The sequence below is a fragment of the Penaeus vannamei genome, chromosome 17, assembly GCF_042767895.1.
Source record: "Penaeus vannamei isolate JL-2024 chromosome 17, ASM4276789v1, whole genome shotgun sequence".
Classification (NCBI taxonomy): domain Eukaryota; kingdom Metazoa; phylum Arthropoda; class Malacostraca; order Decapoda; family Penaeidae; genus Penaeus; species Penaeus vannamei.
The window spans coordinates 831673-846672 of NC_091565.1; the positions used below are offsets into that span (position 1 = coordinate 831673).

The window sequence follows — 15000 nt, forward strand, 5'->3', positions numbered from 1 at the left end:
ACTGCACTCTGAATGATATTGCAAAGGCATGCATGAAGGTACTCATTATACATATTTAATACTCTTTGTTGCCCCATATTTCAGGTCAACTTTGCTCTCTCCAACGATGATGACATATTCCTGCCGATATGCTCGCCTGTTGAGTATAAACTCCCAACCCCAGAGGAAGAGATCCTCTTTGGGCCAGCATGCTGGTTGTGGGATTACCTGCGTCGTTCTGGTCAAGGTGGATTCCTCTTGCCACTGTCCGGGGGCGTGGATTCCTCGTCCACTGCCACGATTGTGTATTCAATGTGCAACTTGGTGGTAAAGGCTGTTGCAAGTGGGGAAGAGAAGGTACATTGCCATCCTCTGTGTGCTTTACTTGAAAGTTGAAAGACTTTGCAATGAAGAAACACATAGTCTTGGGAATGATTTGAGCCTGGCATACATTATAAGACTTTAATCCATTTTGTTATGATATCAAACAAGGTCCAGAGTTTGACTGCTGATTTAGCTAATTCTGTTGCAGTATCATATTCATCAAGATATCTTAATATATAACATAAATTAATGGTATGGATTATTTTGACGTTTTATCATACAATGTAATCTCATTCTCTTCAGTCAGTTCATTATCAAATTTTTTATTTTTTATTTTTATATAGATATGTGGATATTTTTAATTCACACTATTTTTTCATATTCAAAGAAAGTGTATCTTTTTTATGATAACACAATTTAGTATTTGGGCTGGTTTGCTTCTGTTTTAAACATTAATCTGATAAAATAATAGTAACTTGCTGAGGGAACATATATCACATGATTTATTACATGTTTGTAAATTTTTGGATCTTTTTTATACTCAAATTACTCAGGATAAAAGATAATTACTTGTTTTGGTGAAGGAAAAATATGTAAATGCTCAGTGTCTCTGTATATTACTATATTGCTCTCTCACCTAATGATTGGAAATGTGTATTTAATATCAGGTTTTGGAGGATGTGCGTCGCATAGTGTCACAAGCAGATTATGTTCCTCGAGATCCTCGGGAGCTGTGTGGTAGACTCTTTCACACAGTTTACATGGCCACAGAGAATTCATCCAATGAAACAAAGGCTCGTGCAAAACTTCTGTCTCAGCAAATAGGAAGGTGTGGATCCACTTAAGATTAGTGTGTTATGCAATCATTATAAACCTTTTTAAGGGAGCAACTTGTAATAACTTCTGTGCATTTAGAAAATGTTTCAGTTTGGTTCATCTTTAGTATATAAGTACAAGAAATTTTGTTCTTAACCTCTCTCTGTAATTTCTTTTCTTTTGACAAAAGATTACCATAATTTCTTCACCACAGCTACCATATTCCCATTGGAATCGATAGTATGGTTTCTGCTGCACTGGGAATATTTAGTGCTGCAACAGGGCACATTCCCAAGTTTAGAGTGCGTGGTGGGACAGTGAGGGAAAACCTAGCTCTGCAGAATGTTCAGGCTCGGCTCCGCATGGTCCTCGCATACCTGTTTGCACAGGTGAGAGTTTAAGAATTAAAAGTAAGAAAATTACACTTTCATGTAGAGATGAACAAGACTTTCTTTCTTGTCATAAGCACATCCAGAATTTGTAAAAATGTTTACACAGGGTATATCTGGACTTTGATTTGAGAAAAAATCACTTTTCAGTTGATGTTGTGGGTACGAGGAAGGCAAGGTGGTCTCCTAGTGCTAGGATCTGCCAATGTGGATGAAGCTCTTCGTGGATACATGACCAAATATGATTGTAGTTCAGCTGACATCAACCCCATTGGAGGCTTTTCTAAGTCTGATCTGAAGAAGTTTTTACACTTGGCAAAAGAAAGGCAAGTTATTTTTTTGTTTCATTGTTTTATTTCATATAACATACATGTAGAATGGAAGCTATTTTTATCCTCCTTGAAATTATATTTTAAACACAAATCTATTTGATTAAAATTAAGCTGTTTGTCATTAATATTTACCATTACCATGATAATGCTGATATTGTTTGTATGCTGTTTAAGCATAGTGTAACTATATTTATCTTATTTCATATCTACCTAAAAGACATGCCCCTTTTCCAAATTTAAAAGCTAATTGATCGGTATCCAATATTTGTGTTGCTGTCCATATATTTATGCTTTGTGTGTTCATAGTTTGTAATCAGAACTGTTTTGTTTAATAATGTTAAATATCATAAACATACAAATGTAAATGATTTTGCAACATTAACACTTTTAAGAGGATGCTTATAAAGATGGCCCACATTTCAGTTGAAGTTGAGGATAATATTGAATGTTTGAGTACAAGCTATTCCCTTTTCTTTGTTTTGTAACATATATAAACTAAACAGTTGTAAAAGAGACCAAACATAGATGATAGCCAGTAAACTACAGTTAGTAAAGTTACAACAAATCATATGACATTGTGTCAATGGTAAACTCTATAAATTGTATAACTTATGCACACACTATAGTGTGTTTGGTCTTTAAGATAGATTATGATATATTTTTTACATGAAGAATAAATGCAGAGGCTGCTATCCTTCAAATAATTTAACTTCATATGTTCCCAATATTAAAGAACAGGTCTGATTAAACACAATATATATTCATATGCTCTATTGACAGTAAAATCTGACTTTTACACCTTCAGACTGAATCTACCTGTCTTAGGGGAAATCCTAGGTGCTCCACCCACGGCTGAGTTAGAACCCTTGCAAGAAGGGAAGCTTGCACAGACAGATGAGGCAGATATGGGAATGACATATGATGAACTTTCACTTTATGGCAAACTGAGGAAAGTGGAATGTTGTGGCCCATATTCCATGTTTGGCAAACTTGTCCACCTTTGGTCTGATCAGTGTACACCTAAAGAGGTAGGATGTTATTTCATGAACCGTATTCATGTTGACAAATGTAGGGAAGGTATGAAGGAGAATTAATATCTTCACCATACAAGTTAAATACATGTATTTAACCCTATTCAAATTTATCTATGTCAGAAATACATGTATTTTTGATGAAGATATATTCTAAACCGGTTAAATACATCTCTTGTATTTTGAAAATATTCATTCTCATTCATACCTTTTCTACATGTCATTTCATGCCTGAGTTTTCAATAAATTATGATATTTACATGAAAAATTCTCTAAAGTGCATTGGTTCATAATAAAAGTAGTAGTTTATTGAGAATACAAGTGTGTACAGTAATACTAGTACATACATATGCATATATAGAAGCCTTACTAAATGAAACACTCTGATACTTTGAAATTCGACAGGTGTCAGAGAAGGTCAAGGTGTTCTTCAGGTTCTACAGTGTAAACAGACACAAGATGACAGTTCTTACTCCCGCTTACCATGCTGAAACATACTCGCCTGATGATCATCGCTTTGATCACCGCCAGTTTCTCTATAATTACCGCTGGGTGTGGCAGTTTAGAGCAATTGATAAGGCTGTAAGTTTTTGTGGAAGTTCGACAGCTATTTCAGGGTTAGCTTTGTATGTTATTGGTGATTGCTTTATGTTATTTCCTTTGGATCAGAATATCATACATGAATACATAGAAATGTAGTTGTGAAGGAAAATTTTCTGTGGATATAGAAAGATAGATAGATAGATATAGATATAGATATATATGCAAATTTATTTATTTACCTATTTATTTGTTTATTTCATTTCTTTATTCATTTTTAGTGAGTTTTATTGCATATCTGCATTTATTTGTCCTTGAAATATATATCAACCTTTATCAAGTTTTAAATGCTAAGCAAGTTTGCTGAGTGTGTACATCTGTTATTATTATTATTGTCCCCCCTCCCACCCCCCCAAAAAATGTGCTTGCTTATTAATGGGTTTTGCTGTAGGTGGAGAGGCTAGAGACTGGAAGAGGTAGGGAGGATCAGGTGGAGAGAAGTGGCTCGAACCGATCGCTAAAAGATAGTGGTTCATCGTCCTTTACCCGCCCATCCTCACGATCCTCTAACCACTCTCTAAGTTCGTCCTCAGGTAGTGTGATGTGCCAGTTGTCATCATGTATGCTTATGTCTAGTTCTACGTCTAGCTTGTCAGTCATCCTCAACCTCATCATCAATTATAACTTTTGCTATAATATCACTGTTACATGTGTGTACTGTATTATATATTTGTCATGCTCAACACTATAATTTTTTTCTATAACCAACTAGTATTAATATAACAGTATTGACAAAGTTTAGTATTGTAATTGCTTTCACTCATTACATGTGACAGGTAATGAGTCATACCGCAGAGGGGTTGAAGTCACAGCAGAACCTGTTACCCATCGCCTGATTCGCCAGACCGTGCAGACAGAAGCTTCCCCGGCAACCAATCCCTTCAGCCTACCTCAGCATGTAACCTACACTTGCAGCCAGTCTGTTGCTGAGGACGAGACATCACACAGGCACACTGGATCCAGCAGTGAAGAAGAAAGGAAACGGCGAGGGTCTGCATCCATGGTCATTCCCGCACAGAAAGCAATTCGTTGCGGGGATAAAGCTTCGGTCACAATGCAGCAACACACAACAACCATACACCTGTGAAATGCTTTACTCTTGATTGGGTGGGAGCTGAAGATAATGGTTTCACCTTTACATTTGCCTCTTTGGTTTAAAGTTACTGGGTAATACAAAGCAACTTTAATGCTCAACTAATAAATAACCTAGTCAGTTCAGTTTTTAATTTCTTTGCTCTTGTTGATGAATTTGGAAAATATACCTCATACCTAAAGATGTTTAGTAAAAAAAAAAAATGTGCAAATGTTAGATGAACTTTATATTTCAAGTTAACTATTAATATTGCTTTTTAGAATTTTAAAAATGTTTATGATTTTTGACTTTAGTTTCTAACTCTTCTTGCTCATGCTCGGAAACCAATTTTGAAAGAAAAGTTTTAGCTGTAATCTGGTTTGTTAAATGATTAATACTAAACAAAATCCTTGCTATGCAATTTATAAGAAAGAAGTATGCCAGTGTTTCAGCTTTATTTTTAAAAATATACTTGTTATTGAGCAGAAATATTTATTCAAACATTATTGTAATGAAGAATTGATTTTAATATGTGGCTTTTCATTATCCCATATTATTCTTATTTTTCTTTTTAAGAATCAGTCATCCATACTGAAATATATGTAGATACAGGTTTTACAAAACATGTGAAGTGTGTTGAAGATCCAGTTGTAGGAATAACTATCAAAGATCTATATTGTATTGCTTAAAAAACAACAATAGAAGTGTAATATATTTTCATGGAGCCATTAGTTACAGACAATTCCATATTACTGTTATCTACAAGAATCACAGCCTAAGGAAAGAGTTAGAGTGAGAACAAAGCAAAATTGTTAATTCATGTCCACTTTGATGTATTAGTTAAACATACTAGCCAGCCAGGAATTTTGATAAAAGAGGGCTTCACTTTGAAAATAGTACATAATGCCATTTAAATTTGACCCAGAATAAAAATTTACCATCTATATGAACATGTCTACTAGAAGAAAAGAAAAGGTAGTTTTAGATGATTTGGTGTATATATTCAACCTAATGAATGTACAAATGGCACTCACTAGGTGTTTCTCCTTATTTATGGTGGCGTTTAAGAAGATATTCTAAATTTGGATGCACAGCACACGGGCAAATATAATACAACAGACCCTCAATATCCGCAGATTCAACCAACCTTGAATGACTAAGAAAAATTTCCAGAAAACCAAAACTTTCATGTTTCAGTATTGTTCGCATTTACTGTTTTAGCTACTTCTATGGTCAAGATAGTTCCTCAGAGCCAAGGGTTTGGTTATGGTTAGAGTGAGAAAGCTTTCATATCAGAAAGCCACAGACCTGGAAAGGAGTTATCTTATGGAGTTACAATGTTATTTTTAAAGTGAGCTTTGCTTGCTTGCTTACCCTCTCTCTTTCTCTCTAACCTAACCTAACCTAACCTAACCTAACCTAACCTAACCTAACCTAACCTAACCTAACCTAACCTAACCTAACCTAACCTAACCTAACCTAACCTAACCTAACCTAACCAACCTAACCTAACCTAACCTAACCTAACCTAACCTAACCTAACCTAACCTAACCTAACCTAACCTAACCTAACCTAACCTAACCTAACCTAACCTAACCTAACCTAACCTAACCTAACCTAACCTAACCTAACCTAACCTAACCTAACCTAACCTAACCTAACCTAACCTAACCTAACCTAACCTAACCTAACCTAACCTAACCTAACCTAACCTAACCTAACCTAACCTAACCTAACCTAACCTAACCTAACCTAACCTAAACCTAAACCTAACGAAACTAACCTAACCTAACCTAACCTAACCTAACCTAACCTAACCTAACCTAACCTAACCTAACCTAACCTAACCTAACCTAACCTAACCTAACCTAACCTAACCTAACCCACTCTCTCTCTCTAACCTAACCTAACCCTCTCTCTCTCTAATCTAATCTAATCTAATCTAACCTAACCTAACCTAACCTAACCAAACCAAACCAAACCAAACCAAACCAAACCAAACCAAACCAAACCAAACCAAACCAAACCAAACCAAACCTAACCAAACCAAACCAAACCAAACCAAACCAAACCAAACCAAACCAAACCAAACCAAACCAAACCAAACCAAACCAAACCAAACCAAACCTAACCTAACCTAACCTAACCTAACTCTCTCTCTCTCTCTCCCTCTCTCTCTAACCTAACCTAACCCTCTCTCTCTCTCTAACCTAACCTAACCTAACCTAACCAACCTAACCTAACCTAACCTAACCCTCTCCCTCTCTCTAATCTAATCTAATCTAATCTAACCTAACCAAACCAAACCAAACCAAACCTAACCCACCCTCTCTCTCTCTCTAACCTAACCTAACCTAACCCTCTCTCTCTCACCTAACCTAACCTAACCAAACCAAACCAAACCAAACCTAACCCACCCTCTCTCTTTCACCTCACCTCACCACACCTAACCTAACCCTCTCTATCTTTCTCACCTAACCTAACTTAACCTAACCTAACCTAACTTAACCCTCTCTCTCTCACCTAACCTAACCCAACCCAACCCAACCTAACCTAACCTAACCCTCTCTCTCTCACCTAACTTAACTTAACTTAACCTAACCTAACCCAACCTAACCCTGTTTCTCACCTAACCTAACCCAACCCAACCCAACCCAACCCAACCTAACCTAACCCACCCTCTCTCTCTTTCTCACCTAACCTAACCTAACCTAACTTAACCTAACTTAACCTAACCCTCTCTCTCTCACCTAACCTAACCTAACCCAACCTAACCCTGTCTCTCTTTCTCACCCCACCCCACCCAACCCAACCTAACCCTCTCTCTCTCACCTAACCTAACCTAACCCAACCTAACCCTGTCTCTCTCTCTCACCTAAAACCTAACCTAACCCTCTCTCTCTCACCTAACCTAACCTAACCCAACCCAACCTAACCCTCTCTCTCTCTCTCTCACCTAACTTAACTTAACCTAACCTAACCCAACCTTACCCTCTCTCTCTCTCACCTAACCTAACCTAACCAAATCTAACCCAACCTAACCTAACCTAACCTAACCTAACCCAACCTAACATAACCTACCCAACCCAACCTAACCTCTCTCTCTCACCTAACCTAACCCAGCCCAACTTAACCTAACCTAAGCCAACCCAACCCAACCTAACCTAACTTCACAAAATAAACTGAACCAAACTTAACAAGACCACATTGATTCATAGAACCAAAGGTGAATCTAATACAGATTTTGGGTCACCCATAATTACTATTGCAGAGACCCATGTTAACCTATATTCCTGAATCTTCACTATGTGAGACATAGCTTCCTGTCATGTGTAAATTTATTTTCTTGCCATTATTCTCTAAATTGTATGCTGTAATACCTATTTACATAGCATTTGCATTAGGTATTTTAAATAATATAGAGATAGTTGAAGTTTAAAGGTAGTGTGTAAATTAGAAGCAAGTATGATGCAACTTCATCAAATGCACATTTTATCATCTATGGGATCCTGGAACCAATTTCCTTATTGAAGATTAACTGCAAAGTTTTGTAGTTACAAATATATAAATAAAAAATAGAAGTCAACGCAAAACAAGCCTAGAAGATGACCGCTGATCAAAATGGTTTATAAATGAAGCTGGATGTACTGGGAACGTGAATCATAGCAGCATAGCATCCTGATCCACATATGCAAAAGGGTCAGCTTCTCCTTGAATATGATAAAGTGAATAAAAGTAAAGACTATGAGGCATATTATGTGCATTTGCATAACAAAAAATTAATTTAATATGTACTATATATGCTTTGCAAAGAATATTCTGTACATGGTATGATTCAAGAAGGTACTTTTCATATTAAAACAACAACTGTTATCAACAGGGAAGGTATATGGAAACCCACATCTAACTACAGTTTTCAACATTTAATAAAACACTATTACAGGTCTTAAAAATAATGACTAGTTAATATGACTATCATAATTCTGAATTAACTTATTAGCATCTGAGTGACAGTATGATTATATCAGTTAATAGCTTGAATACATTTTGTAAAAAAATGTGTCACTGATCTGTCTTTTGTGTTACATTAGGCACAATGAAACAATCACAGCTGAGTAACAATACATAGAAAAAATAGGTATCAATAACTACAACCTAACCCATATGTATCATGAGACTACATTTTTAAAATGCAATTTACTAATGTGTCATGTGTATAAATAGCATAAACATTCTTCTGAAGAACTAATCTTCTCTATGCACTTTTTATGTAAATATTAGATATCAACTTATGAGTACATGAAAAACTTGCCATTTACAAGTTACAGAAACATGTATCTATAAGGCTGAATGTAACAAAATTATCATAGCAGAAGAACAGTGTTTTAGCACCTTACTAACACTTGAATCCTTGAATCCTTACAGTATGTATAAATAAAAATACTGCAAAGTTATCTTATCATATCACTGGTTCTTAGAACAATTACGAAAGTAAATGACAGGACTAGATTTTTTTTTATCTTATAACCTAAAAGTTGAAAGGCACTATAACAAAGCAACTATGTCCTAGACATACAGGAATACAAGGACAAATAATTACCAAATTGATATGCATCCAACACAAACTTGTCATCATTCAGATAATTCACAAAAAGCCTTACAAACATCTACCAAAAATTTGAAAAAGTTCTCTTGCTGAAGCCTATGAACCTACTGCCAATGGTGCTGTTAATATCAATGGGGTACCTAAGCTAATTCTGAATGATATTGTAACATATTCTATGTTTGTCTTGGAACCTGAGTGACCTGGAAGGAATAATTGAACAATGTTTTTGACAGGTTGAATGATTTTTTTTTTGTGAACTGCTTTTACATTATTATCTAATGGGTAATTACAGACCAAGTGTCCAATTTGCAATGTAAAAAATATGAAAATGAAACTAGAGAGTGAACACTTTGGATGTGGTGATAACACATGCACACACACTACCACTTACATTATACGATTATGTCTCAGTTTATTATAGCAGTAAGTCAAGTTTTACGTCTTCATTGTTCATCCTGTGTTTTTTGTTTTGTCTGCTGTTGGAATCTCAAATATAAGTACATCTTGCATACTTAAGGTTTTATCTAATTTCAGTTCTGTTTTAGATCATCTTACAGTCATGGCTACTGAAGAAATTATTTGTTGTTTATAATGTATGGCATACATATGTTGTCAGAAATATACCCAGGATATTTTCCGTGGAAAATGGAGTATACCCTTCAGATGCATATGGAATTATGAAGCCATTGTCAATGAAGAGAAAAACTTGCTCTTATGATATGTAGCATAAAAGATACTGTTGGTTAACTCATTCACACCAGGATGACTTCCTATCATGTCTTGGTAGACCACCTCTCATGCTGGGATGACGTCTTTGTATCATACGCTGTACTGCTAGCTCTAAATTGTGCATGCTATACAATTGTGGGCTTGTTTGACCCTGGCTGCATTTGTTGAATAGAAATAGCCACACAAAAATAGGCTTAACCCTTCTTTTTAGCCTTATTACCTAAAGAATATCAATGCTGCAGCCACGAACATAGCAGGGTAATTTTGTTTCCCATGCTTCTGATATTTCCCAAACTCCACAGACTCAAGATACACTGTTTGGTATGGGATGCACTGGGGGCTCCCATCCTAATTGGGTTAGAAAGATATTGCTACCAATATGTCCATACATTGCGGCTATTTAGCAGCCAGTGGCATTGTTGGCTTTCAGGCATGATCAAGAAGAAGAAGACGAGGAATTAGTAGAACAAGAAGACGAAGAAGTAGAAGAAAACGAAGAAGATGGAGGTAAAGATGGATGAAAGGGAACTGAAAGACCATTCATCATTTGAAAAACTACTTCCTATTGACTACCTACAATAAAGTGCAGCTAAATACATGTTTTTTTTAATAAGCTAACCTACATAGGGCATAACGACAAATACAAAACTAGCATCATAGCAGTACCAGTACCTGAGACAGTCTAATATCTATGATGCATGTATTTGCCAAGCTTCATAAACTAAAACATTAAAGTACTTGCAACTGCTGTTACAAACACTTACCAATGATAAGGCAATGATAACCTAATGAGAGGTGATCGCTCAAAACCAAAAGCAAAATGCTGAAGTTCATGATACAACTGACTTCTACTTGTAAAATGAAAGATAGCAGCAGGTACTTGGACAAAGACATTTTGCTTTTACATACATTTCCTTAACCTAGGTTCACTGATGAATAAAGACTAGTGATTTTTTTTTACCCCTAATATATCAAATAACCCAGGAATAAAAACATAATCTGTCTTAATTGAATGCCATTAGATGGTCATTAGCTCTCAACCAAGATCCTTCATCTATATTTTTACTGCCCACTGTCCTCCTTGTTCCACATCCAGGTCAATTTTTGTGGAGTTTTTTCTTTTTCCTCTTTCTTCTGGACCTTCTGCTTCTTTGCTGTTTGATGCTTTCACTTTCTGTGCTTCTCTGTCCATTTTAATTACATCATTGTAAGAAGGAGGATCTGTGAAAAGACAAATGCAAATTCATTAAAGAGCACCATAAAACTTTAGTTTAGTCATTCTTAATGGGAACTTTTTATCATCATCTTTTATATGGTTAATAAAGCCTTTATCATTCCCAAAACATCAGAATCATTAATGACATTATTATCACTATTAATGTAATTTCAACAATATTGTAATTACTATGGCATTAACATTATCACTGCATTCACAATGATCCATTTTTGTCAAAATAAAATTAAAATCTCTGTTTTTATTAATATATCATGACCACTAAAACTGCTGAACAACTATTAAATATAATTAGTTAAATCAACCTGTTCACTGGACCTGACAGAAAGAAAGGAAAGTAGTACACTTACTGTCTGTGTGGATGATTGAGATGCTAGATGGCATGGGTGGGGGACCTAGAATACACACAAAAAATCAGTCTGTAATTTCTGAACTTAAGTACTTGTCATTACTCATAAGAATATTAATAGAAAGTGAAAGTGTTGCTTTAATCTATAACGATCATTGCAATAACAGGATTCCTATCACTACTTTGTTAAAAAATCTGGCTAAATGGCAGGTGACAGGATTGTGTTGTCATGGAAAGACATGGCAGAGGGCTGGGGGGATGGGAAGGTGTCGTCACGAGATACTGTTACAGAATAGTGAGTGACAGGGACATCTTTACCATGAGTGCACAAAGCCCTTGTAGCGAGACTGGGAAAGGCATTATTTCTCATGGTTAACAGGGTTGGAATGTACCATCTATGAGCCATGCCTGGAAGAGCACTGGCTTCACTGAGGACACTATTTCCACGTGCAGGAACCTATTCCTTTCCACCTTCACTGACAGCACAGGGGTGTTAAGTTATGATGAACATTAAAGAATAAAAAATATAAAACAATAACACATGGTTACTTCTTGTTATTAAACAGAATTATAGAGATTATATGGAGTCTGCTCAGTAAAAATGGCCTATCACCATCTTGACAGCAGCATGACAAATGACTGTGAAACAGTAAAAAATGTGTACGCAGAATATGAGCTAATTGCGTAGCAAAGAGGAGGCATGGAGTCGTGATACAGTCCATGAGTGTCCGTGTGGGCTGAGCTGATGAGACACACACATAGGAGAGTCACCACCCAAGTAAGCATAACATCTGATTTTGGTCCATGTGCAAGCCACAAGGCACTTGAAACCAACAGGTAAATCATGCAATATAGCATAATTAAGACAAAAACAAATGAAGTGGAGGATATATATACATATACATATTGGCTGATATTTTATTCACCTTGTACCTATGCTCCTATAATGATCATCATGTCATGATCCAAATCTGTCACAATGACTAAAATAATACACAGTGGTGACAAATTGTGATCAGATTTATTTCTGGGCTGACCTGTTTTCGTAAGGGCATCATAGGGAGGAGGAGCATCCCAAGCAGTCTCCCGCGGGTGTTCAGCAGAATTTTCTCTTGGTGGAGGAGGTGGAGGTTCATCCCTCATGTGTGGATGTAGTGTCCCATTGTACTTGTATCTTAAAAAGAAAGACATGAGATATATTAACAAACTTGACATGCACTCTGTATTTGATCTAGTTTAAACATTTACATTTTTCTTATCTATTATATGCTGATTTGACATGATGTTAGAGGGGTATAACCGAAAAACATAAAATATCTTGTCCTGGACCCTCTCGCGCCAAGATTTCTGACTTGCACTGTATGCACACTTACCAAGTGTGTATAGATAATAAACATAACTACCACTGTTGACATATATCAACAGTGGCAAACTTACTTTCTGCAGAGCTTAGCAATCTGATGATGCCAAAAGATGAATATAAGTATTGCTCCTATAATTCCAAACACTGTTGGCCAGACTGGAAAGTATTGAGATCCACAATCGCATGATCCATGGCCAGTGATGTCTTGACTCTCGCACTGACTGAAATTTCAAAGTTAAATTAGAATTTCTATTACAAATAGATAGCAACAAAAGAATAGATATAAAATATTCAAAAAATTAGATATAAGCCTTTTAGCAACTCCATTTTCCAAGCAGTGCACATAATTTGCTCTAAACAAAAGCTTAGCCTTCGAATCATGCACTGCTTCTTTTATTTCACCTATTGCTTTCTTGGTGTCACTGAAGTAGCAAAAACCTGGTGAAATCCTGTTTTATATAAGAGTACTTACGCTTCACACATACATGTGCCACTGCTGGTACACTCTGAATCTGTGTCCATATTCTTCAAGTCACTGTGTCTTCTTAACTTCTGGCATGAACCTGTTCCATGTAAAATAGGTGTGAGTATTTCTGAAGTATCCTGAACAAACATTAACAAGTTTTCAAAACTAAGAAAATCTATATTGTTTTAACAGAGCTATCCTCTAATACTAAAAAATCAAATCGCATTATTTTATAAAAGCAAATTACATTCAATCACTCTCCGATTCCACAACTAAGGCTCATCCAGGGTTCCTAAGCCACTTCCAGCTACCAAGCCTCCCTTATGGGTTATATAACAATTACACTTCCCTTGACTAGCAGCATCTAAGCTGAATTCAAAATGTTCTTTAATAATACTAAAACTACAAAATAACATCCATCACATTTCTAAAAAGATCCTAGACAATAGCTCATCACTGCCTGCAAAAAATACAGAGATTTACGTATAGTTCATCAAAAGTCTTGCATGCCTAGTTCCACAGATAGTTCACCTAGACCTGAAAAAAAAAAGAAAGAAAGAAAGAAAGAAAGAAAGAAAGAAAGAAAGAGAGAGAGAGAGAGAGAGAGAGAGAGAGAGAGAGAGAGAGAGAGAGAGAGAGAGAGAGAGAGAGAGAGAGAGAGAGAGAGAGAGAGAGCGAAGAGAGAGAGAGAGAGAGAGAGAGAGAGAGAGAGAGAGAGAGAGAGAGAATCCCTGACTTGATTCTGGTTCCAGCATCAGATAAGCCTAATAGAATTTCTGGTTAAATTTCTACCTATCTGACACTCGTTGGGTGAGTGAAAAAAAATTGGCTAAATTCTTGGTTGAAATCTTTGCTGTGCACATGAGTTCTCCTTTCAGTTTCCTCATCAAGACTTTCATACAATATTTACAATATGGTGTTTATTATCTTACTTAGGTAGGCATATATGACAATCTGCACCATTTTTGATCAATAGTAGTCAAGACCATAAACAAACAAAGGGATAAGTACAAATAAGAACTTAATGGGCTTAATAAATAAACTTAATAAGAACTACCTTTTGACAAACTTTACTGTACAAAAAGACCAAAACTTTTCCTTAAGAGTCTATGAAAGTGATCCATGATCTGCAAGCAAAGTATAATATATAAACAATAAACATACTGTATGTAGGGGCATATATAAGAATGATGCTGACATCTAACGTATGGATCTATACAAACACAAACTCTAATTAAGATGTCAGTATCAAAAATTCAGTGATAATGAGAAAAACCACAGGATAAAAGTATTCAATTTCCCTCATGTATGGGGTCTACATAGGCCTTCATCTAATCTGTTTTTCTTTGTTGCTCGCCTAAGGATGAACATGCTTATCTGAGGGAAATGTTCAATGATGAAGGACATTTGATTAACAATTTAGTAAATCTTGCATTAATTACTAAGATAGTTTAAAAAATCACAACTAATAATCAACAGAACATAAATTCTGATACATTTAGATATTAATTTCCTATATGTTCCTGTAAACTACAATTTTATAAAATATAAACACATATTCCCTTATTTTTAATACAGAATAGATTCTATGAAAAAAAAAATCCTATTAATATCTTATCTACCACAAATATCAAAGTATGATAAAGTTCATAACAAACAAGGTTTTCATACACAAGCATGCATAAAAAAATTATTTTGGGGAATAACTT

At 35.6% G+C, this 15000-nt stretch overlaps 2 protein-coding genes across 13 annotated transcripts in view; one reads left to right on the forward strand and one right to left on the reverse strand.

Moving 5' to 3' along the window:
* Nadsyn (NAD synthetase) overlaps positions 1 to 5072 on the forward strand; it is a 10487-nt gene extending 5415 nt beyond the window's left edge. For 8 of the 12 annotated variants that reach the window (XM_027357898.2, XM_070131708.1, XM_027357902.2 and 5 more), the window contains exons 8-15: positions 85 to 336; positions 972 to 1132; positions 1334 to 1508; positions 1659 to 1834; positions 2646 to 2868; positions 3277 to 3453; positions 3863 to 4004; positions 4248 to 5072. In XM_027357898.2, coding sequence (XP_027213699.2) covers positions 85 to 336; positions 972 to 1132; positions 1334 to 1508; positions 1659 to 1834; positions 2646 to 2868; positions 3277 to 3453; positions 3863 to 4004; positions 4248 to 4558 — 1617 coding nt within the window. In that variant the 3' untranslated portion in view covers positions 4559 to 5072. The remainder of the gene's footprint in view (positions 1 to 84; positions 337 to 971; positions 1133 to 1333; positions 1509 to 1658; positions 1835 to 2645; positions 2869 to 3276; positions 3454 to 3862; positions 4005 to 4247) is intronic. The other 4 variants (XM_027357904.2, XM_070131711.1, XM_070131712.1 and 1 more) reach the window with 1 other exon arrangement.
* Positions 5073 to 8452: 3380 nt separating this feature from the next.
* LOC113806736 (uncharacterized) overlaps positions 8453 to 15000 on the reverse strand; it is a 7218-nt gene continuing 670 nt past the window's right edge. Inside the window, exons 2-6 of the mRNA XM_070131720.1 lie at positions 13298 to 13388; positions 12900 to 13046; positions 12500 to 12636; positions 11464 to 11508; positions 8453 to 11100 (exon numbers count right to left, since the gene is read on the reverse strand). Coding sequence (XP_069987821.1) covers positions 10934 to 11100; positions 11464 to 11508; positions 12500 to 12636; positions 12900 to 13046; positions 13298 to 13347 — 546 coding nt within the window. The 5' untranslated portion in view covers positions 13348 to 13388 and the 3' untranslated portion in view covers positions 8453 to 10933. The remainder of the gene's footprint in view (positions 11101 to 11463; positions 11509 to 12499; positions 12637 to 12899; positions 13047 to 13297; positions 13389 to 15000) is intronic.